Source organism: Cherax quadricarinatus, chromosome 81 (genome assembly GCF_038502225.1).
Source record: "Cherax quadricarinatus isolate ZL_2023a chromosome 81, ASM3850222v1, whole genome shotgun sequence".
NCBI classification, from domain to species: domain Eukaryota; kingdom Metazoa; phylum Arthropoda; class Malacostraca; order Decapoda; family Parastacidae; genus Cherax; species Cherax quadricarinatus.
Genome location: NC_091372.1, coordinates 2241431 through 2267994, shown reverse-complemented (window position 1 = coordinate 2267994; position 26564 = coordinate 2241431). Strand labels below are relative to the sequence as shown.

The window sequence follows — 26564 nt, the reverse complement described above, 5'->3', positions numbered from 1 at the left end:
CTGTGTTTTCGAAACAAAGATCGCAAGTGATGGAAGATGTTGAGAGACTCTTATTGGTGTGGATAAATGAAAAACAGCTAGCAGGAGATAGCGTCTCTCAAGCGATCATATGTGAAAAGGCTAGGAAGTTGCATGAGGATTTAATTAAAAAAATGCCTGCAACTAGTGATGATGTGAGTGAATTTAAGGCCAGCAAAGGTTGGTTTGAGAGATTTAAGAAGCGTAGTGGCATCCATAGTGTGATAAGGCATGGTGAGGCTGCCAGTTCGGACCACAAAGCGGCTGAAAAATATGTGCAGGAATTCAAGGAGTACATAGACAGTGAAGGACTGAAACCTGAACAAGTGTTTAATTGTGATGAAACAGGCCTGTTCTGGAAGAAAATGCCAAGCAGGACCTACATTACTCAGGAGGAAAAGGCACTCCCAGGACATAAGCCTATGAAAGACAGGCTTACTTTGTTGATGTGTGCCAATGCTAGTGGTGATTGCAAAGTTAAGCCTTTATTAGTGTATCACTCTGAAACTCCCAGAGCGTTCAGGCAAAAGAATGTCCTCAAGGATAATTTGTGTGTGCTGTGGAGGGCAAACAGTAAGGCATGGGTCACTAGGGACTTTTTCTATAACTGGTTACACCATGCATTTGCCCCCAATGTGAAAGATTACCTAACTGAAAAGAAATTAGAACTTAAGTGCCTCCTGGTGTTAGACAATGCCCCTGGTCATCCTACAGACGTGGCAGAGCGACTTTATGGGGACATGAGCTTCATTAAGGTGAAGTTTTTGCCTCCTAATACCACTCCTCTCCTGCAGCCCATGGACCAGCAGGTTATTGCAAACTTCAAAAAACTGTACACAAAAGCTCTGTTTGAAAGGTGCTTTGTAGTGACCTCAGAAACTCAACTGACTCTAAGAGAGTTTTGGAGAGAGCACTTTAATATCCTCAATTGTGTAAACCTTATAGGTAAGGCTTGGGAGGGAGTGACTAAGAAGACCTTGAACTCTGCTTGGAAGAAACTGTGGCCAGAATGTGTAGACAAAAGGGATTTTGAAGGGTTTGAGGCTAACCCTGAGAGGATTATGCCACTTGAGGAATCCATTGTGGCATTGGGAAAGTCCTTGGGGTTGGAGGTTAGTGGGGATGATGTGGAAGAGTTGGTGGAGGAGGACAATGAAGAACTAACCACTGATGAGCTGATAGATAAACTTCAAGAGCAAGAGGCCAGACCTGAGGAAACTGGTTCAGAGGAGGGGAGAGAGAAATTGAAGAAGTTGCCTACTACAAAGATTAAAGAAATCTGTGCAAAGTGGCTTGAAGTGCAAACCTTCATGGATGAAAATCACCCTCACACAGCTATTGCAAGCCGTGTTGGCAACCTGTACACTGACAATGTTGTGAAACACTTTAGGGAAGTCATAAAGGAACGAGAGGTACAGGCCACTATGGACAGATATGTTGTGCGAAAGAAGTCCAGTGACTCTGAAGCTGGTCCTAGTGGCATTAAAAGAAGAAGGGAAGTAACCCCAGAAAAGGACTTGCCACCTCAAGTCTTAATGGAAGGGGATTCCCCTTCTAAACACTAACACTCTCTCTCCCCTCCTCCCATCCCATCAATCATCACCAGATCTTCAATAAAAGTAAGTGTCATGTAAGTGTGCATGCCTTTTTCAGTTTGTGTGTATTAAAATTAACATTTCATGTGGTAAAAAAATTTTTTTTTTCATACTTTTGGGTGTCTTGCACGGATTAATTTTATTTCCATTATTTCTTATGGGGAAAATTCATTCACATACCGATTATTTCGCATAACAATTACCCCTCTTGCACGGATTAAAATCGTTATGCGGGGGTCCACTGTATACATCTGAAACACTGTCTCGTAAGACGCATATATATACGGCCGAAACAGTCAAAGAGTTAATGGTGCAAAGGTGACATTGAGAGTCTGTATACCTTTCCATTCTATCAAATGAGACCAAGAAAACGAGAAAACAACCATAAATACCATACGAAAATACACCACAAAGTCGCTGCTTTAAACGAAAAACATGGTCAGAGTTTTTTCCCTCATGCACCGCATGCTGTAGGATTTTTTTTATACTGTGCACACTGACCACTCAAACCCATTTTCTCATATGTAGGCCTACCAGCTTTCTCTGCAAGATTGGATGCTTCTAGAATTTTGGCGTACTATTATGGGACCGACACTGGCTTGTAAGCTGTAATATTACAGGACCAACAGTGAAAGAGTTAAATTTGTCTGTTACTATTTTTTTTTCAGAGTTTATTTTTCATTTTATTATTTTTTTAATTTTGTGTTTTATTTTTAAAATTTCTTTATTGTCTATAATACATACATACTCTTCAGTTCATATGCAACAGCGAGGAGACGGTTGGAGGCAGTGGAGATGTCCTGTTTAAGGGCAATGTGTGATGTAAATATTATGCAGAAAATTCGGAGTGTGGAAATTAGGAAAAGGTGTGGAGTTAATAAAGTATTACTCAGAGGGCAGAAGAGGGGTTGTTGAGGTGGTTTGGTCATTTAGAGAGAATGGATCAAAGTAGAATGACATGGAAAGCATATAAATCTATAGGGGAAGGAAGGCGGGGTAGGGGTCGTCCTCGAAAAGTTGGAAGGAAGGGGTAAAGGAGGTTTTGTGGGTGAGGGGCTTGGACTTCCAGCAGGCGTGCATGAGCGTGTTCGATAGAGTGAATGGAGACGAATGGTATTTGGGACTTGACGATCTGTTGGAGTGTGAGCAGGGTAATACTTAGTGAAGGGATTCAGGGAAACCGGTTATTTTTATATAGCCGGACTTGAGTCTTGGAAATGGGAAGTACAATGCCTGCACTCTGAAGGAGGGGTTCGGGATATTAGCAGTCTGGAGGGATATGTTGTGTATCTTTATAGGTATATGCTTCTAAACTGTTGTGTTCTGAGCACCTCTGCAAAAACAGTGATTATGTGTGAGTGAGGTGAAAGTGTTGAATGATGATGAAAGTATTTTCTTTTTGGGGATTTTCTTTCTTTTTGTGTCACCCTGCCTCGGTGGGAGACGGCCGATTTGTTGGGAAAAAAAAAAAAAAGTGCAATGTAGACTAGGGTGCAAGCTTTTGTTGAGAAATATTACCCTGACCAAGCTGAAACAAGCTACATCTGCAAGAGGTTCAGCGACAGAACTTTGTCCCACTTCAGGAAAATCTTAAGAGGCCAGAAACAAGAGCTCTTTGGGCAGATATTTTGCATGACAGGGTCCAGTGACTCTCAAGCTGGTCCTAGTGGCTTTAAAAGACAGATGGGAAGTAACCCCAGATAGGGCTTTGATACCTGAAGTCATTATGGAGGAGGATTCCCCCTCCAAAGAATAAACTTTCCTCCTCCCTATCTTCCATAAGCCAACAACAGTCTTCAATAAAGGTATGTAATATTGATTTAATTGTTCATGTATTTATTTTATTTAGTTCTCTTTGTCTTATGTAAAACTCTCATTAATCTCTAAAAAATGTATTTTTTTGTGAACATTTTTGGGTGTCTGGAACGGATTTTTTTTTTCAACAAAAAGAAAAACAAAAGTTTCTCTTTTTAAATTTAGTAATTTAGTAATTGTATTTACATTAATTCTTATGGGAATAATTATTTCGGTTATAGGCCATTTCGGTTTTAGGCTGGCCTTCTGGAACGGATTACGGCCAATAACCAAGGGTCCACTGTATTTTGAATTTGAATGCTCCTTGTGTTTTTCCAGATTCTGTGGACTTTCAAGTCTAGTGGGTAATTTCACTGTACACAAATTTCTTTTGGGTGTAATAACGAAAAAAGTTCACTGACTCTTGTTAAGAATTTAGCTAGGTTACTGGGAGGCTGGCTAAATAACTTGGGTTTGATCCCCAACTGGCCACAGGAAGAAAAATATGATAACACATAGGGGGTTATCAAAAGATTTCAAGACACAGATAATTTTTTTAGTACCCTCAATGAGGATAACAAGAGGCCAGTTATAAATTAAGGAAAAATGTGAAACTGAAGGAGTACTGGTAAATTTTCTTAATAAATAGTGGAAGAATGCAATAAATTGAATGAGGTGCTAGTAGTAATTGTTACAACCAGTGGAAAATTTTATTACCTATTGTGATGCTAGGCTATAACCAGCAATATAAAATAAGGAATTTCTTTATCATATGCTGCACTGTTATGGCCTCCATCAGCATTACTTCCCTACGACAATGATTCTAACATAATAATCGAAGTTGCAGGCTTGCAAAGGATACAAGAATGTAACATTATGGCTTCAGTGACGGGTTAGTACCACTGTGTTACAACCTTTTGTCGATTTTAAGTAGACAGTTTCTACTTGTTATTATTGTGATGGTATACTTTTACATGTTATTTTTGCTATTTCACTTAATATTATATTCAGGAGTAATTCCATTAGTAGCTAAAATGAATTTACTCGACTTTATAATATTATCTGGTTGTATTACTTAGCTTTGTACATAGGTAGGTTATTTAATTAGTCCAAACTGCTGGTGCAACCTGGCCAAGCACCAGTAGGTGATTTGAGCTGCTCAACCCCTGCTCCGACCGAGTCAAAGTGGGCTGGTAAAGCCTCACTTTGTTCAGTTCATACCTTCCTCTGGACCAGGAAGGGTTTAGGGAAGTGTCCACCTCTAGACCAACATTCGCCTCCCTAGAAAATACATACCAGGAATTTTCGGAACTCATTGCTAAGATTTATCTTGGTTGGAGAAGGCAGTTGAGAAGCTCTTAGAGAAAGTGAAGCCAAGTGAGCAAGCCTCTGTGGTGTAAGAGGGCTTACTGCAGAGTGAATCCTATGTAAGAGCTCTATCAATGTGGTGCTCGAGTTTTTAAGCAACGCCTGTGCATGTACATATACAGTGGAACCTCAAATATCAAACTTTCTTCAGTCCAGAAAGCTGTTCGAGTGCCTTTACCGAATGAATTTATTCCCATCAGGAATAATGTAAATTAGATTAGTCCATTTCAGACCCTCAAAAATACACTTATAAAAGCACTTACAAAAATACACTTACATAATTGGTTGTGTTGGGAGCAGTTTGATTTTTGAGGTTCCACTGTACTGATATTTCCTGACTCACTCAGAGCCATTTGTAAATACTTAACCTAGTACTGTGATGTTTTAATGCGGAATGGCATAAGTGTTCTACTCATAGTACAAAATATGAGAAAGTGGATTTCAGTGGTTATTATGGTTATTAATAAATTAAATAGAAACCAAGGAAATTCCTTTTCCCCCACGAATGTAGACCCCTAGACGTGCTAAGTTTGTTACGAAAAGCACTATAACCCAGGGACCAGCTGACTATGTTCATAACACACTGTCATGGAAAAGGGAGAGGATGATAACAAGGAATAAGTCTCATAATAACATAATAAAAGAAAAAGAGCCTAACACAAACTGGGAGTTGTCACAGTTGCTCTTTGCTGATGACACTGTACTTTTGGGAGATCCTGAAGAGAAGTTGAAGAGGTTGGTGGATGAGTTTGGTAGAGTATATAAAAGAAGAAAATTAAAAGTGAATATAGGAAAGAGTAAGGTGATGAGGTTATATAAAAAAAAAAAAACAGGTAATGAAAGACTGGATATCACATTAGAGGGAGAGAGTATGGAGGAGGTGAATGTATTCAGATATTTAGGAGTGGACATTTCGGCATATGGGTCTATGAAAGATGAGGTGAATCACAATTGACATGGGGGAAAAAGGTGAGTGGTGCAATGAGTAGTCTGCAGAGACAAAAAACTGTCCATGGAAGCAAAGAAGAGAATGTATAAGAGTATAGTTATACCAACGCTCTTATATGGATATAAAGCATGGGCGATGAATGTTGCAACAAGGAGAAAGCTGGAGGCAGTGGAGATGTGTCTGAGGGCAATGCGTGGTGCGAGTATAATGCAGAGAATTCGTAGTTTGGAAATTAAGAGGAGGTTCAGGATTACCAAAATTATCATCATCCAGAAGGCTGAGGAGAGATTGTTAGGTGGTTCAGACATGTAAAGAGGATGGAACAAAATAGAATGATTTCAAGAGTGTATAAATCTGTAGTGGAGGGAAGGCGGGGTAGGGGTCGGCCTGGAAAAGGTTGGAGAGAGGGGGTAAAGGAGGTTTTGTGTGCAATAGGCTTAGACTTCCAGCAGGCATGTGTGAGCGTGTTAGATAGGAGTGAATGGAGACAAATGATTTTTAGGACTTGACATGCTGTGGAGTGTAGCAAGGTAACATTTATGAGAGGATTCAGGGAAACCGGCAGGCCAGATTTGAGTCCTGGAGATGGGAAGTACAGTGCCTGCATTCTGAAGGAGGGGAGTTACTGTTGCAGTTCTATAACTGTAGTGTAAACGTGCCTCTGGCAAGACAATGATGGAGTGAATGATGGTGAAAGTTTTTCTTTTTTGAACCATCCTCCCTTGGTGGGAAACAGCCGATGTGTAAATAAACAAAATAAAAAATAAGAAAAGTGATATAGAAGAGGTTGTAATATAGATATAGAGGTGCTCAGGCAACAGTAATGAAAAAAAAACATGGGTACAGAGCAAGCTTTCATTGTGACGAAGTCAATGGGCCGATAAAAAAATCTACGTAGAGAAAACTTTTTTTTATCACTCCACTCATTTCCCACAGAGGAAGGGTGGTCCAAAAAAGAAGAAACGCTTCCATCAGAGGGGTGCCGATACTACAGTTCAAAACTGTAAATAACACTGTCACAAAATAATTTTGCTCTGGACCTGTCTTTTTTTCTGAGTTTAGAAAACTGTTCAAAGACTTTTCAGTTGTGTCAATCCCTCTGGAAAATGAGTCACATCAAGGTCTCAAGTTATATATCAAAATCAGTAATACAGTAATTAGTTTTCAAATGACTTTATTGAGAAGTATAGAGTAAAATATAATATGAATAAAATGATGTTAACTATACCCATGTTTAAATCGGGATGATACTCGAGCAGTTTGTTATCATAGACTGTTCGCACACGAAGTTGTCTCTTGACAGCAGAGATCAATGGTGGTCTCTGGAACTGTGCCCCTTTCAGTTTGTCCATTGTCTATCGAAGAAAAAGACAACGAACCAATATTACCTATGGGGGTATGACGTTTAAAAAGATATTGTATCCAAAATGGAATTATCAATCCATTTGGAACATTTCATATAGGGTACAAAAAATATGGTATTTAAAATGAGTTATTTAATGAATTTTATACTATTACAGTGGACCCCCGGTTAACGATGTTTTTTCATTCCAGAAGTATGTTCAGGTGCCAGTACTGACCGAATTTGTTCCCATAAGGAATATTGTGAAGTAGGTTAGTCCATTTCAGACCCCCAAACATACATGTACAAACGCACTTACATAAATACACTTACATAATTGGTCGCATTGGGAGGTGATCGTTAAGCGGGGGTCCACTGTATTACAAACAAAACTATAGCATATATTTGTTCCAAATTAGGTATTCTGCAGTAATTATTCAGAAAAAAGGGAAAAATTAATTTCAAAAATTAAATAAAAAAGTCGCTACAGATGCAATATTACTAAAAAAATTATTACTGGTGAACTCACCTGCCTGACTTTCAGCTCATTACCTACACTCTCATGCAGACGAAAAACACACACATATTCTTTACCAGCTCCCTGCTGAGATTTGACTAGGCGAGTTGATCTTTCCAAGCAAACAATTAAACAGCCTGGGGAAAACAAACAAGATGTAGACTGTATTAAAAATAAAGTAATAATAATAATAATAATAATAATAATAATAATAATAATAATAATAATAAAGACCCCATCAGACAGTAGACTGGTTGACATTAACCTTCCAGCCAGACATTACCCTCCTGGTTGACATTAACCTTCCAGCCAGATATTACCCTCCTGGTTGACATTAACATTCCAGCCAGACATTACCCTCCTGGTTGACATTAACCTTCCAGCCAGACATTACCCTCCTGGTTGACATTAACCTTCCAGCCAGACATTACCCTCCTGGTTGACATTAACCTTCCAGCCAGACATTACCCTCCTGGTTGACATTAACCCTCCAGCCAGACATTACCCTCCTGGTTGCCATTAACCTTCCAGCCAGACATTACCCTCCTGGTTGACATTAACCTTCCAGCCAGACATTACCCTCCTGGTTGACATTAACCTTCCAGCCAGACATTACCCTCCTGGTTGACATTAACCTTCCAGCCAGACATTACCCTCCTGGTTGACATTAACCTTCCAGCCAGACATTACCCTCCTGGTTGACATTAACCTTCCAGCCAGACATTACACTCCTGGTTGACATTAACCTTCCAGCCAGACATTACCCTCCTGGTTGACATTAACCTTCCAGCCAGACATTACCCTCCTGGTTGACATTAACCTTCCAGCCAGACATTACCCTCCTGTCAAATGAATGTGAAATGGAAAGATGTTGAATTTGTTGCACTTTGGCAGGATACCTTTGATGAATTCCAAGAGTTTTTCTACTTCTGGAGCCCAGCCATAGGCCAGGCTCAGATGGTGTTTGCCTGGTCAACCAGGCTGTTGCTGTTGGTTGCCCACTGACACACACATCCATCACAGCCTGGTTGATCTGGCACTTGGTGAAGATACTTGATCAGTTTCCTCTTCAAGACTTCTACACCACTTGTTCCAGCAATGTTTCTGTTATCTTTTAATAAGATGTTAAATAGTCTGTGTCTACTGACTAGTGTAAGCACATTAGATAAGAATGTGTGGAAGGAAATTATTCTATAGTTGAATGCTGTTGGAGTGTGAGTAAAGTAACATTTATGAAGGGATTCAGAGAAACTGGTTAGCCAGACTTGAGTCCTGGAAGTGGGAAGTACAGTGCCTGCACTCTGAAGGAAGGGTGGGGATATTTGCAGTCTTGAACTGTAGTATTGGCACCTCTCTGGCTTATCACTTATCACTCTAAGCAAGTGATAACAATAATTTTTGTACCACTGAATATATCATTGCTTAGTTAATCTTAAGTTAATTTTAAGCCTGCCCATAATGCTCTGCATACAAGGATCTTTGGCATGCTGCACTTTAAAAATTGTATTCCTTGTACTTCTCTGTCACCCTACCTCAGTGGGAGAGGGCCAATGCTTTGAAAAAAAACAAAAAAAAAAAAAAATTCAACAAACCGGTCGTATCCCACGAAGGAGGGGTGGCCCAAAAAGAAAAACGAAAGTTTCTCTTTTTAAATTTAGTAATTTATGCAGAAGGGGTTACTAGCCCCTTGCTCCTGGCATTTTAGTCGCCTCTTACAACACGCATAGCTTACAGAGGAAGAATTCTGTTCCACTTCCCCATGGAGATAAAAGGAAATAAACAAGAACAAGAACTAGTAAGAAACAGAAGACAACCCAGAGGAGTGTGTGTATATATATGCTTGTACATGTATGTGTAGTGTGACCTAAGTGTAAGTAGAAGTAGCAAGATGTACCCGAAACCTTGCATGTTTATGAGACAAAAAATGGACACCAGCAATCCTACCATCATGTAAAACAATTACAGGCTTTCGTTTTACACTCGCTTGGCAGGACAGTAGTACCTCCCCGGGCGGTTGCTGTCATTTAGAGAGAATGGATCAAAGCAGGATGACATGGAGAGCATTTAAATCTATAGGAGAAGGAAGGCGGGGTAGGGGTCATCCTCGAAAAGGTTGGAAGGAAGGGGTAAGGGAGGTTTTGTGGGTGAGGGGCTTGGACTTCCAGCAGGCATGCATGAGCGTGTTCGATAGGAGTGAATGGAGACGAATGGTATTTGGGACTTGACGATCTGTTGGAGTGTGAGCAGGGTAATATTTAGTGAAGGGATTCAGGGAAACCAGTTATTTTTATATAGCCAGACTTGAGTCTTGGAAATGGGAAGTACAATGCCTGCACTCTAAAGGAGGGGTTTCAGGATATTAGCAGTTTGGAGGGATATGTTGTGTATCTTTATACGTATATGCTTCTAAACTGTTGTGTTCTGAGCGCCTATGCAAAAACAGTAATTATGTGTGAGTGAGGTGAAAGTGTTGAATGATGAAAGTATTTTCTTTTTGGGGATTTTCTTTCTTTTCGGGTCACCCTGCCTCAGTGGGACTTGTTAAAAAAAAAAATAATATAATTTTTTTTAAATGTGGATACTGTGAGCACTTTTAATGTTGGAGATCTGGTCAGAAAAGGGGGTTAATGAACAGAAGAAATATGGCTTTAACCCTTTGACTGTCGCAGGCCCCTTTCTGAAACTGTCATTCTATGTCGCAAAATTTTGGTAAAAAAAAAAAAAAAAAAAAAAAAAAAAAATCTTATGAAATGACAGAGAATCTTTTCCCGATGGTTGATGACACCAAAAGTTCGAAATTTGATCGAAAACTCACAGAATTACACTACCGCGAAGTTAGTGGTCTCGGCGACATATACGTATTGGCGATTTCGCCGACTTTGAGCCCTGTTTTTAGCCAATTCCATTGTTCCAGTTGACAAAACTCATAGTTATTTCTTTAGAACTCCATTTTATCTATCAGTTGAGTAGAAGAAACCGCCCATTTACCGATTTGAACTACCCAATAAAGTGGTCAGAAATTGGCAATATGGCCAATTTCACGCAAATCAAAAAAGATGCCAATTTCAAAATAGGGTCCAGAATAAGCAAGGTAGACATTCTTGGCACTAAAATAACATATCCTCTGTTCATTAGTCACATCTCTAGGCCCCTCGTATATTACTATTGCTTTCTATTTTTATTTTTTATTCATACAAAAAAATACAAAATTTACTGGTATGCAGACTACTGCATTATTTTAAAAATGGTTTAAATAATATCAGTGCACTAGTAAAAGAATATTAGACTCCCCAGATGACGTGTATTGGACGTGTGGTGTGATTTGCTTACTCTTGAACATTGGTAAAAATCGAACATTTCCGCTACTCTGAAAGTACATGTAATGAAAACCATCTCCATTTCTTTAATATGTTTTCCATTTTATCACCTAAGACCATGAAAACGAGAATACACCGATAAATACTATACGAAAATATACCTCAAAGTCGGCGTTTTAATCCCAAAAAACGGTCAGTGTTTTTTTTTCTCATTATGCACTGTGTGCTGCAGGATTTTTTTTATGTGGTGCACACTGACCACACAGACCCATTCTCTCACATGTGGGCCTACCAGCTTTCTCCTGCTTGATTTGAAGCCGCTAGAATTTATGAGTACTATATATACGTCAGAAACAGTGGCGCGTAAGACGTATTTATACGGCGTAAACAGTCAAAGGGTTAATGCCCAGAATGTCTACTGTGTTTATTTTGGACTTGGGCTTTTAAATTGGAATTATTTGAATTTTGTGTAAAACTGGCGAAATTACTGACTTGTGCGCACACTATATGGTAGTTGTAATAGTTAAATGGGCAGTTTCTTGTGATCAATCGATAGAACGAAAGAAATATTAGCGAAATACCTGAAAACTTAGCCAAATTAAGCAATGAAATTGGCCTAAAGACTAATATTGAGCAACATCACTAAGGATAGATTGCAGACTGCTAACATTGCACCTGCGTAATTTCTTAAGTTGTCCACCAAATTTCGTAGTTTTGGTGTCGCTGCCTTCAGGAAAAGAATCTATTATTTCAATACTTTTCCTCTCATGCTTCCCCTGTCAAGAAAAGTGTTCTTATCTCCCTCTTTCTCCGTGCCCTCCGCATCTGTGATCCTCAGTTCCTTCCAGCAGAAATTTCCACTCTTTATAATTCGTTTTCCCGTCTTGGCTACCCTTCCCATTTCATAGACTCTGCCCTCTCACGTGCCAAACGCAATTTCTTTTCTCCCAAATTCTCTACTCCTGGGAACTCTTCTATCCTCTGCCTTCCCTACATTTCCGGTATTTCTAATCTCAACAGTTCTCTCCATCCCTTATATATCAAGCTTACCTTCCGCCAGACTAACACTCTTCACACTAATCTCGTTCATACCTCGCCTCCCTCTACAGATGTTCCTGGTGTTTACTCTATTTCTTGCTCCTCCTGTCATTTTCAATACTTCGGAGAAACTGGTCGATCTCTTTCTGACAGACTTAGGGAGCACAAAAATAGTGTTAGGATTGCCGACACTAACAATGCTCTTTTCTGTCACGTCAGAGATCATAGCCATCCTATTGACTAGTCTTCTGCTAAAACTGTCTTCCCTACTTCCAACTCGAACAGTCGCCGTCTAGTTGAATCCTCTCTAATAAACAACTTTCCTTGTATGAACCTTAGCCCTGGCTTCGCCTCTGTAGATGCCTTCCTCTCCCACTACATTGTAAAATGCTCCAAACTTCAGAACACCTGTGACTTAACCTGACTCCTCATTTTTTCTTTTTTCTTTTTCTTCTCCCTCTTCCCCTTTCATCTTTCCTTTTCTCCTCTGGTTTGTCTTTCTCTCTTCTGTCTCGTGTTTCTGTTCCTTCTTCATTTATTTCACCACTTCCCCTTTCACGCACCTCTGTGCGCTTGCTCTCCCTCAGTGGGCACCTAAGCTCTCTTGCAGTGCTCCCTTCCTATGTTTTTGACTGCTCGTCCTCCTTATTTCCCACTTCTACCACTACCACTACTACTACCTCTTCTACTACTACAACTACTGATGAAATTAAGACACATGAGCGGCATCTGGTTGTCTTTGTTGTGGACGTTTCGCCATCAAGTGGCTGGCTGGATGGCGAAACGTCTACGATAGTGATGCCCGGGTGTTGCGCATGAGACTTAATTTCATCTTGTCGGTATTACATACCATTCTTGTACTACTACTACTACCACCACCTCTTCCTGCCTATATATAGCCGTCCTCCTCCACTTCTGGTTAGTGTGACTTTGTCAATGGTCCAAGTCGGACCGAAACGTCGTCGTAAGCTTCTCTCTTTTATGTGCGGGTTATTTGTGTAACATAACTTAAGACAGGTTAAACTATTATACATTTCAACTTTATCACATTTACCTTCAAATTCATTTGATAAAATTTTAATATGCCATTTATACAAATACAAATACAAATAATTGCGTACATGAGCGTGTTCGATAGGAGTGAATGAGACGAATGGTATTTGGGACCTGAAGATCTGTTGGAATGTGAGGAGGGTAATATTTAGTGAAGGGATTCAGGGAAACCGGTTATTTTTATATAGCCGGACTTGAGTCCTGGAAATGAGAAGTACAGTGCCTGCACTCTAAAGGAGGGGTTTTGGGAGTGGAACCACAGTCGATGGCCTCCACTCCAAACCAACAGATACAGATACTAATGCCGGAAAAAAAATCCCCCCCCCCCAGTACCAACAATACTACCAGTCCGATGACATTCTTCTTTGCAAATATACAGGGTCTAAAGCCAGCAACAAACAACAAAATAACTTTCATCCGTGGACTGCTTGCAGAGGCAAAGGCAATGTTCGCGGCTTTCACTGAGACCCACATAAAGGATCACTTGGACAACGAAATATGGATCCCAGGTTACAACCTATACAGATGTGACAGAGTGAACAGGAAAAAAAGGGGGGGGGGGGGGTTGGCCTGTACATTGCAGTCACTTGTTTGCACAGAACTGCTTAATGCCTCAAATGATGTAGCGGAAGTTTTAGCAATAAAGGTCGAGAACCAAAACCTAGTCATTGTGGTAGTCTACAAGCCTCCGGATGCAACATCCCAGCAATTCCAGGAACAGCTGTTAAAAATTGACCACTGTCTGGAAAATCTTCCACCTCCTGCACCCAACATCTTGCTCCTGGGGGATTTCAACTTAAGGCACCTAAAATGGAGGAATATAGCAAATAATATTGTTGCAGTAATAACACCAGGAGGCAGCTCTGATGAAAACTCACACTCACACGAGCTTTTAAATCTCTGCACAAAATTCAATTTAAACCAGCAAATAATAGAGCCTACTAGACTGGAGAATACACTAGACCTCATCTTCACTAACAATGATGATCTGATAAGAAATGTCACCATATCAAAAACAATATACTCAGATCACAACATAATTGAGGTTCAGACATGTATGCGTGGAGCCCCAGACCGACATAATGAGCTTAGTCACGAGGGAGCATTCACCAAATTCAACTTCAATAACAAAAACAAAGTGGGACCAAGTAAACCAAGTCCTAACTGATATAAGCTGGAAAGATATACTAAGCAACACAGACCCGAACTTATGCCTAGAACAGATTAACATGGTAGCACTCAATGTATGCACAAGGCTTATTCCTCTAAGAAAAAGGAGGAGTAGATGTAAAATAGAAAGAGACAGGCGCTCCCTTTACAGGCGACGGAAAAGAATAACAGAGCGGCTAAAAGAGGTCAATATATCTGAAATGTGTAGGGAGACACTGGTCAGAGAAATAGCAAGCATCGAACTTAAGCTAAAGGAATCTTATAGGAGTCAGGAATCGCGGGAAGAACTAAAAGCCATAAATGAAATCGAAAGAAACCCAAAGTATTTCTTCTCCTATGCCAAATCAAAGTCGAGAACAACGTCCAGTATTGGGCCCCTACTTAAACAAGATGGGTCCTACATAGATGACAGCAAGGAAATGAGTGAGCTACTGAAGTCCCAATATGACTCAGTTTTTAGCAAGCCGCTAACCAGACTGAGAGTCGAAGATCAAAATGAATTTTTTATGAGAGAGCCACAAAATTTGGTTAACACAAGCCTATCCGATGTTATCCTGACGCCAAATGACTTCGAACAGGCGATAAATGACATGCCCATGCACTCTGCCCCAAGGCCAGACTCATGGAACTCCGTGTTCATCAAGAACTGCAAGAAGCCCCTATCACGAGCCTTTTCCATCCTATGGAGAGGGAGCATGGACACGGGGGTCGTCCCACAGTTACTAAAAACAACAGACATAGCCCCACTCCACAAAGGGGGCAGTAAAGCAACAGCAAAGAACTACAGACCAATAACACTAACATCCCATATCATAAAAATCTTTGAAAAGGTCCTAAGAAGCAAGATCACCACCCATCTAGAAACCCATCAGTTACACAACCCAGGGCAACATGGGTTTAGAATAGGTCGCTCCTGTCTGTCTCAACTATTGGATCACTACGACAAGGTCCTAAATGCACTAGAAGACAAAAAGAATGCAGATGTAATATATACAGACTTTGCAAAAGCCTTCGACAAGTGTGACCATGGCATAATAGCGCACAAAATGCGTGCTAAAGGAATAACAGGAAAAGTCGGTCGATGGATCTATAATTTCCTCACTAACAGAACACAGAGAGTAGTCGTCAACAGAGTGAAGTCCGAGGCAGCTACGGTGAAAAGCTCTGTTCCACAAGGCACAGTACTCGCTCCCATCTTGTTCCTCATCCTCATATCTGACATAGACAAGGATGTTAGCCACAGCACCGTGTCTTCCTTTGCAGATGACACCCGAATCTGCATGACAGTGTCTTCCATTGCAGACACTGCAAGGCTCCAGGCGGACATCAACCAAATCTTTCAGTGGGCTGCAGAAAACAATATGAAGTTCAATGATGAGAAATTTCAATTACTCAGATATGGTAAACACGAGGAAATTAAATCTTCACCAGAGTGCAAAACAAATTCTGGCCACAAAATAGAGCGAAACACCAACGTCAAAGACCTGGGAGTGATCATGTCGGAGGATCTCACCTTCAAGGACCATAACATTGTATCAATCGCATCTGCTAGAAAAATGACAGGATGGATAATGAGAACCTTCAAAACTAGGGAGGCCAAGCCCATGATGACACTCTTCAGGTCACTTGTTCTATCTAGGCTGGAATATTGCTGCACACTAACAGCACCTTTCAAGGCAGGTGAAATTGCTCACCTAGAAAATGTACAGAGAACCTTCACGGCGAGCATAACGGAGATAAAACACCTCAATTACTGGGAGCGCTTGAGGTTCCTAAAACTGTATTCCCTGGAACGCAGGCGGGAGAGATACATGATTATATACATCTGGAAAATCCTCGAGGGACTAGTACCGAACTTGCACACGAAAATCACTCACTACGAAAGCAAAAGACTTGGCAGACGATGCAACATCCCCCCAATGAAAAGCAGGGGTGTCACTAGCACGTTAAGAGACCATACAATAAGTGTCAGGGGCCCGAGACTGTTCAACTGCCTCCCAGCATACATAAGGGGGATTACCAACAGACCCCTGGCAGTCTTCAAGCTGGCACTGGACAAGCACTTAAAGTCGGTTCCTGACCAGCCGGGCTGTGGCTCGTACGTTGGTTTGTGTGCAGCCAGCAGCAACAGCCTGGTTGATCAGGCTCTGATCCACCAGGAGGCCTGGTCACAGACCAGGCCGCGGGGGCGTTGACCCCCGGAACTGTCTCCAGGTAAATTCCAGGTATATGCTTCTACACTGTTGTGTTTTGAGCACCTCTGCAAAAACAGTGATTATGTGTGAGTGAGGTGAAAGTGTTGAATGATGATGAAAGCATTTTCTTTTTGGGGATTTTCTTTCTTTTTGAGTCACCCTGCCTCGGTGGGAGATGGCTGACTTGTTGGAAAAAAAAAAAAATTATTTCTTTTCTCCAGTATACAGATAGTTTACAATAAAATATTGTTAGGCACAAAAGGCCATTAGCATGCAGTGTATTTTGGGCAGACTAATTCTAATACAGTGGACCCCCGCTTAACGATCACCTCCCAATGCGACCAATTATGTAAGTGTATTTATGTAAGTGCGTTTGTACGTGTATGTTTGGGGGTCTGAAATGGACTAATCTACTTCACAATATTCCTTATGGGAACAAATTCAGTCAGTACTGGCACCTGAACATACTTCTGGAATGAAAAAATATCGTTAAACGGGGGTCCACTGTACTTAAAGACTAATTAACAACTAGACATAGGTTATTAAGTAAGAACTTTTCAATGTACAATAGTACAACTTTAAGTATGTATTAATACAGTGGAACCTTAATTTTCGCGATTAGTCCGTTCGAAAAAGTCTGATGAAAACTGAATCGTACAAAAACTTGAAGCAATGTTTCCCACAAGAAATAATGTAAATCCAATTAATCCATTCCAGACACCCAAAAATATTAACAAAAAATACACTTCATAGAGAATAACTATAGTTAGTCTCGAAAACCAGGGCACACGAAAACCGACGTTCCACTGTACAATAAAGTGATTCAGTGATCTTCAGTTATACAGTGTAAACTCTACATCAATAAATTTAATGGATTAATGATTCCTGACACACACTGAAATAAAACATAAAACTAACCAGTTACTTTGGGGTCCAAGGTCCCAGAATGTCCAGTTTTTTCTAAGCGGAGGATTTGTTTTATCCAGGCCACAACTTCATGTGAGGAGGGATTGGAAGGCTTATCAAGATTGATGACTCCAGCTTTAAGATAATCACTAATATTACGCTTTAGTGGTGAGCAACCATGAGGCAGTGGAGTGTAATGGTTGGTACGCACATTTAGTTTGTCAAAGTTCTGAAAATCAACAAGTTTAGAATTCAGTGTACTACACATTTTCAATTGGTACAATATAATTGGACACCCTATACCATACTAATTCTCACTCGAAAATTAACACAGTTTTGCCATGTTCAGAGATATAGTTTTCAGTTTCACACTAATGTCAGCTAATATCCATCACAGAAAAATTAAATTAAGACTTACCTTCAGTAACAGAGGCCACTGAGAAGTATCAATGGATTTTGCCGGTACAGCTGACGGCTCGATTGCAAATGAAGTTTCCTGGTGTATCTCGCCTAAGGATTTTTTTTCCTTTTTCTTTTTTCCTCCTGTATTATTAACTTCCTCCATTGTCCCCAATATATCTTAAAAAAAGAAAAATGAATAGGTTGAAAATCTGACACAGGCCCTACCACACATCAGGTTCGCACTTCTTTGGTGCATGTAGGTATAAACTGCACACTAACCATATTCAACCTTAAATATAAAAATAAATTTGATAACAAGCAGTACTTGATGATGGCCTGCTCTGTCCTGATCTTCCTTTGAACACTGAAACTAAAAGCTCAGGTAGCTTTAAAAGTTGGATATATAAATAAATCACTGAGGTTGACTTTTGTGTGTTATCCGGGTGGGTAATCTACACACATGCTATGTACGATTATTTATGTAACTGTCTTTGTGTGTACCTGAATAAACTTGTCTGGTGTAATGGGGAACCAATCACTTCAGTATCCTCAGTAAAATATCTGGGAATACCCTATGACCCATACACGTCAGGAGAACTGATTGGGAATAGCGTAGTAAAGAAGGCGAATGCCAGACTGAAGTTCCTCTACAGACAAGCACAGTGTCTACCTACTGAGGCTCACAGGACGCTATGTCTAGCACTTATACAATGTCATATGGACTACGCTTGCTCTTCATGGTACTCTGCCTCAAAAAACTGAAAGATAGACTGCAAATCACCCAGAACAAAATGGTAAGATTCATCCTGGACCTGGGTCCAAGAGAACATGTAGCCCAGAATGAATTACAACAACTGGATATGCTGAATGTTGAAGACAGTAAAACAACTGAAGTTAAATCAAGTTTATAAAATTGCTCATAGACAGTGTCCAGACTATCTTGCTGCCAATTTTGTCAAGGTTGAGAACCAAAGCAATCATAGTACTAAGGGGAGAGAGCACAACTTTGTAGTACCCACAGTCATTGGCCAGGCTTTAAACACCTTTTATTGTACAGCAATAAAGTAATGGAACAGACTGCCTGCACATGTCAAGGCCAGTCATAGCATGAACCAGTTCAAGAAGAGTGCCAAAAGGTGTCTGATGAATGTAGCTACAGAAAGGGAGGAGAATTATTTTTTAATTTTTAACTAACACACATGTAAATATAAACAACTAATTTCACCTTATTCCTAGTATAATAATAAGATATCTCCTTTATAGTATAATAATAAAGTATTAAAAGGACCCCAATGGAAATAAGCCACTCTGACTCTTTTGGGTTATCCCTGGCTTTCTACACGTATGCTGCTATGTATGATAATCTATATAACTGTATTTGTGTATACTCGAATAAACTTACATCTGCCAAGCACGGACCAGTACAACCTGCCTAGCATGGACAGATAGGACCTGCCAAGCATGGACCAGTAGGACCTGCCTAGCATGGACAGGTAGGACCTGCCAAGCATGGATCAGTAGGACCTGCCAAGCATGGACCAGTAGGACTTGCCTAGCATGGACAGGTAGGACCTGCCTAGCATGGACCAGTACAACCTGCCTAGCATGGACAGATAGGACCTGCCAAGCATGGACCAGTGCAACCTGCCTAGCATGGACAGGTAGGACCTGCCAAGCATGGACCAGTAGGACCTGCCTAGCATGGACAGGTAGGACCTGCCTAGCATGGACCAGTACAACCTGCCTAGCATGGACAGATAGGACCTGCCAAGCATGGACCAGTATGACCTGCCTAGCATGGACAGGTAGGACCTGCCAAGCATGGACCAGTAGGACCTGCCTAGCATGGACCAGTGGAACCTGCCAAGCATGGACCAGTAGAACCTGCCAAGCATGGACCAGTAGAACCTGCCAAGCATGGACCAGTAGGACCTGCCTAGCATGGACAGGTAGGACCTGCCTAGCATGGACAGGTAGGACCTGCCAAGCATGGACCAGTGGAACCTGCCAAGCATGGACCAGTGGAACCTGCCAAGCATGGACCAGTAGAACCTGCCAAGCATGGACCAGTAGAACCTGCCAAGCATGGACCAGTAGAACCTGCCAAGCATGGACCAGTAGAACCTGCCAAGCATGGACCAATAGAACCTGCCAAGCATGGACCAGTAGAACCTGCCAAGCATGAACCAGCAGAACCTACCTAGCATGGACCAGTAGGACCTGCCAAGCATGAACCAGCAGAACCTACCTAGCATGGACCAGTAGGACCTGCCAAGCATGAACCAGCAGAACCTACCTAGCATGGACCAGTAGGACCTGCCAAGCATGGACCAGTAGGACCTGCCAAGCATGAACCAGCAGAACCTACCTAGCATGGACCAGTAGGACCTGCCAAGCATGGACCAGTAGGACCTGCCAAGCATGGACCAGTAGGACCTGCCTAGCATGGACCAGTAGGACCTGCCTAGCATGGACCAGTAGAACCTACCTAGCATGGACCAATAGAACCTGCCAAGCATGGACCAGTAGAACCTGCCAAGCATGGACCAGTAGGACCTGTCAAGCATGGACCAGTAGGACCTGCCAAGCATGGACCAGTAGGACCTACCTAGCATGGACCAGTAGAACCTACCTAGCATGGACAAGTAGGACCCACCTAGCATGGACCAATAGGACCTGCCTAACATGGACCAGTAGGATCTACCTAGCATGGACCAGTAGGGTGGCCCCGTGGCCTGGTGGCTAAAGCTCCCGCTTCACACACGGAGGGCCCGGGTTCGATTCCCGGCGGGTGGAAACATTCCGACACGTTTCCTTACACCTGTTGTCCTGTTCACCTAGCAGCAAATAGGTACCTGGGTGTTAGTCGACTGGTGTGGGTCGCATCCTGGGGGACATGATTGAGGACCCCAATGGAAATAAGTCAGACAGTCCTCGATGATGCACTGACTTTCTTGGGTTATCCTGGGTGGCTAACCCTCCGGGGTTAAAAATCCGAACGAAATCTTATCTTATCTAGGACCCACCTAGCATGGACCAGTAGGACCTACCTAGCATGGACCAGTAGGACCCACCTAGCATGGACCAGTAGGACCTACCTAGCATGGACCAGTAGGACTCACCTAGCATGGACCAATAGGACCTGCCTAGCATGGACCAGTAGGACCTACCTAGCATGGACCAGTAGGACTCACCTAGCATGGACCAATAGGACCTGCCTAGCATGGACAAGTAGGACCTACCTAGCATGGACCAGTGGGACCTACCTAGCATGGACCAGTAGGACCCACCTAGCATGGACCAATAGGACCTGCCTAGCATGGACAAGTAGGACCTACCTAGCATGGACCAGTGGGACCTACCTAGCATGGACCAGTAGGACCTACCTAGCATGGACCAGTAGGACCTACCTAGCATGGACAAGTAGGACCTACCTAGCATGGACCAGTGGGACCTACCTAGCATGGACCAGTAGGACCTACCTAGCATGGACCAGTAGGACCTACCTAGCATGGACCAGTAGGACCTACCTAGCATGGACCAGTGGGACCTACCTAGCATGGACCAGTAGGACCTACCTAGCATGGACCAGTAGGACCTACCTAGCATGGACCAGTGGGACCTACCTAGCATGGACCAGTGGGACCTACCTAGCATGGACCAGTAGGACCTACCTAGCATGGACCAGTAGGACCTACCTAGCATGGACCAGTAGGACCTACCTAGCATGGACCAGTAGGACCTACCTAGCATGGACCAGTAGGACCTACCTAGCATGGACCAGTAGGCCCTACCTAGCATGGACCAGTAGGACCTACCTAGCATGGACCAGTAGGACCTATCTAGCATGGACCAGTAGGACCTACCTAGCATGGACCAGTAGGACCTATCTAGCATGGACCAGTAGGACCTACCTAGCATGGACCAGTAGGACCTACCTAGCATGGACCAGTAGGACCTACCTAGCATGGACCAGTAGGACCTACCTAGCATGGACCAGTAGGACCTACCTAGCATGGACCAGTAGGACCTACCTAGCATGGACCAGTAGGACCTACCTAGCATGGACCAGTAGGACCTACCTAGCATGGACCAGTAGGACCTACCTAGCATGGACCAGTATCTTAATGGTGCTAGTTCATTAGACAATAATATATTATTCCTCAGTGCATATTGATCCAGAAGGGATCAATGTGTGGTAATATAACCAGTGCTGCATAAAAATCAAAACCAAAAACCAAAATAAACACGAATCTATTTCAAAATATTTCCAAGTCATTCAAACAGACCAACAGCGGGGGGACTCACCTATTAACAGCTCCTCCGGGTGAAATAAACACTCTTCCACTCAAATTTCTGGGTGTAGCGACGGAGCATTCACTAGCTAAGCTGCCACACGATGCAACGAGGTGGTTGAAGTGTGGTAACGAGGTCAGGAGGGTGAAAAACGTTGGATGTATCAAGTGCATGAGACGCGGTGTTCAGCCATGTTGTTTGTTGACGAGCACGTGTGTGTGTCTGCCTCCTGCCTCCCACTTGGAAAATATTTACCTACCTTATACTAATACTTTTAATAACTGCATCAATGTAATTTTTAAATTAGAGTATTTGGGTATTTTTTTTATATTTTTTTATGAGCCGCACAGGAGTGATTACATCGACTCCAGACTGAGAGATTCGTTACCTCATTTCTTTCAGTATTCACCATTCTTATAATAATAATAATTATAATAATATAATATATCTTTATTTCTACAAGTACATGTAATACAGACCATAGCTGACATCAGTGACATCAATGTAGAAAGCCCCTTGTTATGCTGAGCATTTCCCGCAAATTAGGTCACTCTTGTCCCGGGATGCGACCAGTGGAGTGCAGAGGGAACCTCGAAGGAGCGGTGACCCCGGGCATCAAAATGGCGAGGGGGCATCTAATTAGAGGGGGAAATAAGATAGTGGTTTGGGGCATACAATCAAGGAGTCTTGAGCATACAATCAAGGAGTCTTCAGCATAAAATCAAGGAGTCTTGAGCATACAATCAAGGAGTCTTCAGCATAAAATCAAGGAGTCTTGAGCATACAATAAAGGAGTCTTGAGCACACTCCACCAATATTCAAAACACTCAACCTACTCACCATACAAAACATCCATACTTATTACTGCACCTATTACATACATAGAACACTTAACTCTGATATTAACCCTCCCCTCAAACATCTCCTTGCCAACCTCAACAGAACACATGACCATAACACAAGGCACAGATCACTCTTTGATGTTCCTCGTGTTCATCTCACACTATGCAAAAACTAAATGCACATAAAAGGCCCTAAAATCTGGAATTCATTACCTGTAAATATAAAAGAAACACTACCTGTTTATAAATTCAAGTCTCTTCTCAAAGATCACTTACTCACCCAAAACCAAATAAATACTGAATAACTGAACCTTATAAATTGTATATCTTAAATGTTTCTCACAATTATATCACATAAATGTTAAACCTAAAACCCAATCTAACTTTGTTATTTTTTTAAATACACTACCTAACAGAATACTCCATTCTACTGAATGTACAACAATGCATGCAACCATATGACCTGTCTTTGTAATACTCACTTGTGCTTTATAGTTATCTGTTTACAATAATGTTTTATCACTGATTTCATCATAGCTTAGTTAATCTTAAGTTAATTTTAAGCCAGCCCGTAATGCTATGCATATAAGTGGCTTTGGCATGCTGCTCTTACCTGTATTTTTTGTACCTCTGTATGTATGCTAAAATTGTTAATAAATAAATAAATAAATAAATAAATAAATAAATAAATAAATACAATCAAGGAGTCTTGAGCATAAAATCAAGGAGTCTTGAGCATACAATCAAGGAGTCTTGAGCATACAATCAAGGAGTCTTGAGCATAAAATCAAGGAGTCTTGAGCATACAATCAAGGAGTCTTGAGCATACAATCAAGGAGTCTTGAGCATACAATCAAGGAGTCTTGAGCATACAATCAAGGAGTCTTGAGCATAAAATCAAGGAGTCTTGAGCATACAATCAAGGAGTCTTGAGCATACAATCAAGGAGTCTTGAGCATACAATCAAGGAGTCTTGAGCATACAATCAAGGAGTCTTGAGCATAAAATCAAGGAGTCTTGAGCATACAATCAAGGAGTCTTGAGCATACAATCAAGGAGTCTTTGGGGCAGACAATCAAGGAGTCTTGAGCATACAATCAAGGAGTCTTGAGCATACAATCAAGGAGTCTTGAGTATACAATCAAGGAGTCTTGAGCATAATCAAGGAGTCTTGAGCATACAATCAAGGAGTCTTGAGCATACAATCAAGGAGTCTTTGGGGCAGACAATCAAGGAGTCTTGAGCATACAATCAAGGAGTCTTGAGCATACAATCAAGGAGTCTTGAGTATACAATCAAGGAGTCTTGAGCATAATCAAGGAGTCTTGAGCATACAATCAAGGAGTCTTGAGTATACAATCAAGGAGTCTTGAGCATACAATCAAGGAGTTTTGAGCATACAATCAAGGAGTCTTGAGCATACAATCAAGGAGTTTTGACCATATAGTCAAGGAGTCTTGAGCATACAATCAAGGAGTCTTTGGGGCATACAATCAAGGAGTCTTGAGCATACAATCAAGGAGTCTTTGAGGCATACAATCAAGGAGTCTTGAACATACAATCAAGGAGTCTTGAGCATACAATCAAGGAGTCTTGAGCATACAATCAAGGAGTCTTGAACATACAATCAAGGAGTCTTGAGTATACAATCAAGGAGTCTTGAGCATACAATCAAGGAGTCTTGAGCATACAATCAAGGAGTCTTGAGCATACAATCAAGGAGTCTTTGGGGCATACAATCAAGAAGTCTTTGGGGCATATAATCAAGAAGTCTTGAGCATACAATCAAGGAGTCTTTGGGGCATACAATCAAGGACTCTAGGGGCATACAATCAAGGCGTTGGCCCCGGGCATCACCAGACCTCTGCTCGCCACAGGATGCGACCCACACCAGTCGGCTAACACGCAGGTACTTATTTTACTGCCATATCGGAGAAGCTGGAATTTGTCTTCATTGACCATCATATTGTTTTCCGTTGCCCATTGGAAAACTTAGTTTATATCTTGTTGGAGATTTACCGTGTACTCAATGGATGATAGTCTCATGGAGATTCTAGTATCGTCTGCAAAGATTAGAGATTTTTTAGATTTTGCCACCGAAGTGGCTAGTTTATTGTGCACCCCATATCCATCCTGTGGACGGTAGCGCGAGAGCATATGGATACACAAAAGGCCTAGGAACTAGGCCCCAAAGGGCTAACAGGAATACATATGGATTTATATCTACATATCTATAGTTCACTTATCTGTTACAAGCAAATTTAGGAAATTTGCATAGTATATCTGGTATCTTATTTTCATTAATAAGATATCTTGACATGTCACATAGGTTATTATACTGTCTGTCTCTGTATTCCTCAATAAGTGGACAATTAATCACATAGTGTTCAAGACAGTGACCATATGCCTGATCACATAATCGTCAGCAAAGGATGATACAGCGCTGTGGTTTACATCTCTGTCTGTCTCATATGAGGATGATAAACAGAATGGGGGAGAGTACTGTGCCTTGTGGAACAGAGCTCTTCACTATGGCAGCTTCCGATTTAACTCTGTTTACCATTACTCTTTGTGTTTGACTGGTTAGAAAGTTGAAGATCCATCTGCCTACTTTGTCAGTAATCCCTTCAGCACGCATTTTGTGAGTTATTACACCATTATCGCACTTGTTAAGGCTTTTGGCAAATGTGTGAGTACTACATCTACATTCTGTTTGTCTTAGGGTGCATCCAGAACCATACCATAGTAGTCCAGTAGTTGCGAGGCAGGAGCGACCTTCTCTAAAGCCATGTTGACCTGGATTATGCAATTGTTGGGAATCCATCCTAACTTAGATAAGGGAAAAATAAAATGTGTTGGGATTTATAACCCGGGGGAGGGTTATCCACCCAGGATAACCCAGGGGAGGGTTAGTCACCCAGGATAACCCAGGGGAGGGTTAGCTACCCAAGATAACCTGGGGTAGGGAGGGTGGGCCACCCAGGACAACCTGGGGTAGGGACGGTGGGCCACCCAGGATAACCTGGGGTAGAGAGGGTTAGCCACCCAGTATAACCCAGGGGAGGGTTAGCCACCCAGTATAACCCAGGGGAGGGTTAGCCACCCAGGATAACCCAGGGGAGGGTTAGCCACCCAGTATAACCCAGGGGAGGGTTAGCCACCCAGTATAACCCAGGGGAGGGTTAGCCACCCAGTATAACCCAGGGGAGGGTTAGCCACCCAGTACAACCCAGGGGAGGGTTAGCCACCCAGTATAACCCAGGGGATGGTTAGCCACCCAGTATAACCCAGGGGAGGGTTAGCCACCCAGGATAACCCAAGAAAGTCAGTGCGTCATCCAGGACTGTCTTATTTCCATTGTGGTCCTTCAATCTTGTCCCCCAGGATGCCACCCACACCAGTCAACTAACACCCAGGTACCTACTTATTGCTAGGTGAACAGTGAAAGCAGGTGTAAGGTGACTAACACCCAGGTGCCTACTCACTGCTAGGTGAACAGGGACAGCAGATGTAAGGAAATACGCACATTTCCTCCCGTGTCGGGGATCGCACCACGGACACTTAGTGCTAGAGGCGAGAACGTTGCCAACCAAGCCACGGTAGATTTCTATGAGACGAAATTACTAAAACATCAATGTTGTTTTAATGGGTAACTTTAACTTTAGCTAAACTGACTGGAGCAGCGTGACAGGAAATCTTGAGTTTAGCGACTTTCTAAACACGAGGCAGAATTGTTATAATCTGCTCGACTAGCTACTTAAT

At 41.9% G+C, this 26564-nt stretch overlaps 1 protein-coding gene across 1 annotated transcript in view; it reads right to left on the bottom strand.

Moving 5' to 3' along the window:
- Nop60B (dyskerin pseudouridine synthase 1 Nop60B) overlaps positions 1–22149 on the bottom strand; it is a 62159-nt gene extending 40010 nt beyond the window's left edge. Inside the window, exons 1-5 of the mRNA XM_053792715.2 lie at positions 21973–22149; positions 17681–17841; positions 17275–17491; positions 7596–7720; positions 6953–7079 (exon numbers count right to left, since the gene is read on the bottom strand). Of these exons, the coding sequence (XP_053648690.1) occupies positions 6953–7079; positions 7596–7720; positions 17275–17491; positions 17681–17827 (616 nt within the window). The 5' untranslated portion in view covers positions 17828–17841; positions 21973–22149. The remainder of the gene's footprint in view (positions 1–6952; positions 7080–7595; positions 7721–17274; positions 17492–17680; positions 17842–21972) is intronic.
- Positions 22150–26564: the final 4415 nt, after the last annotated feature.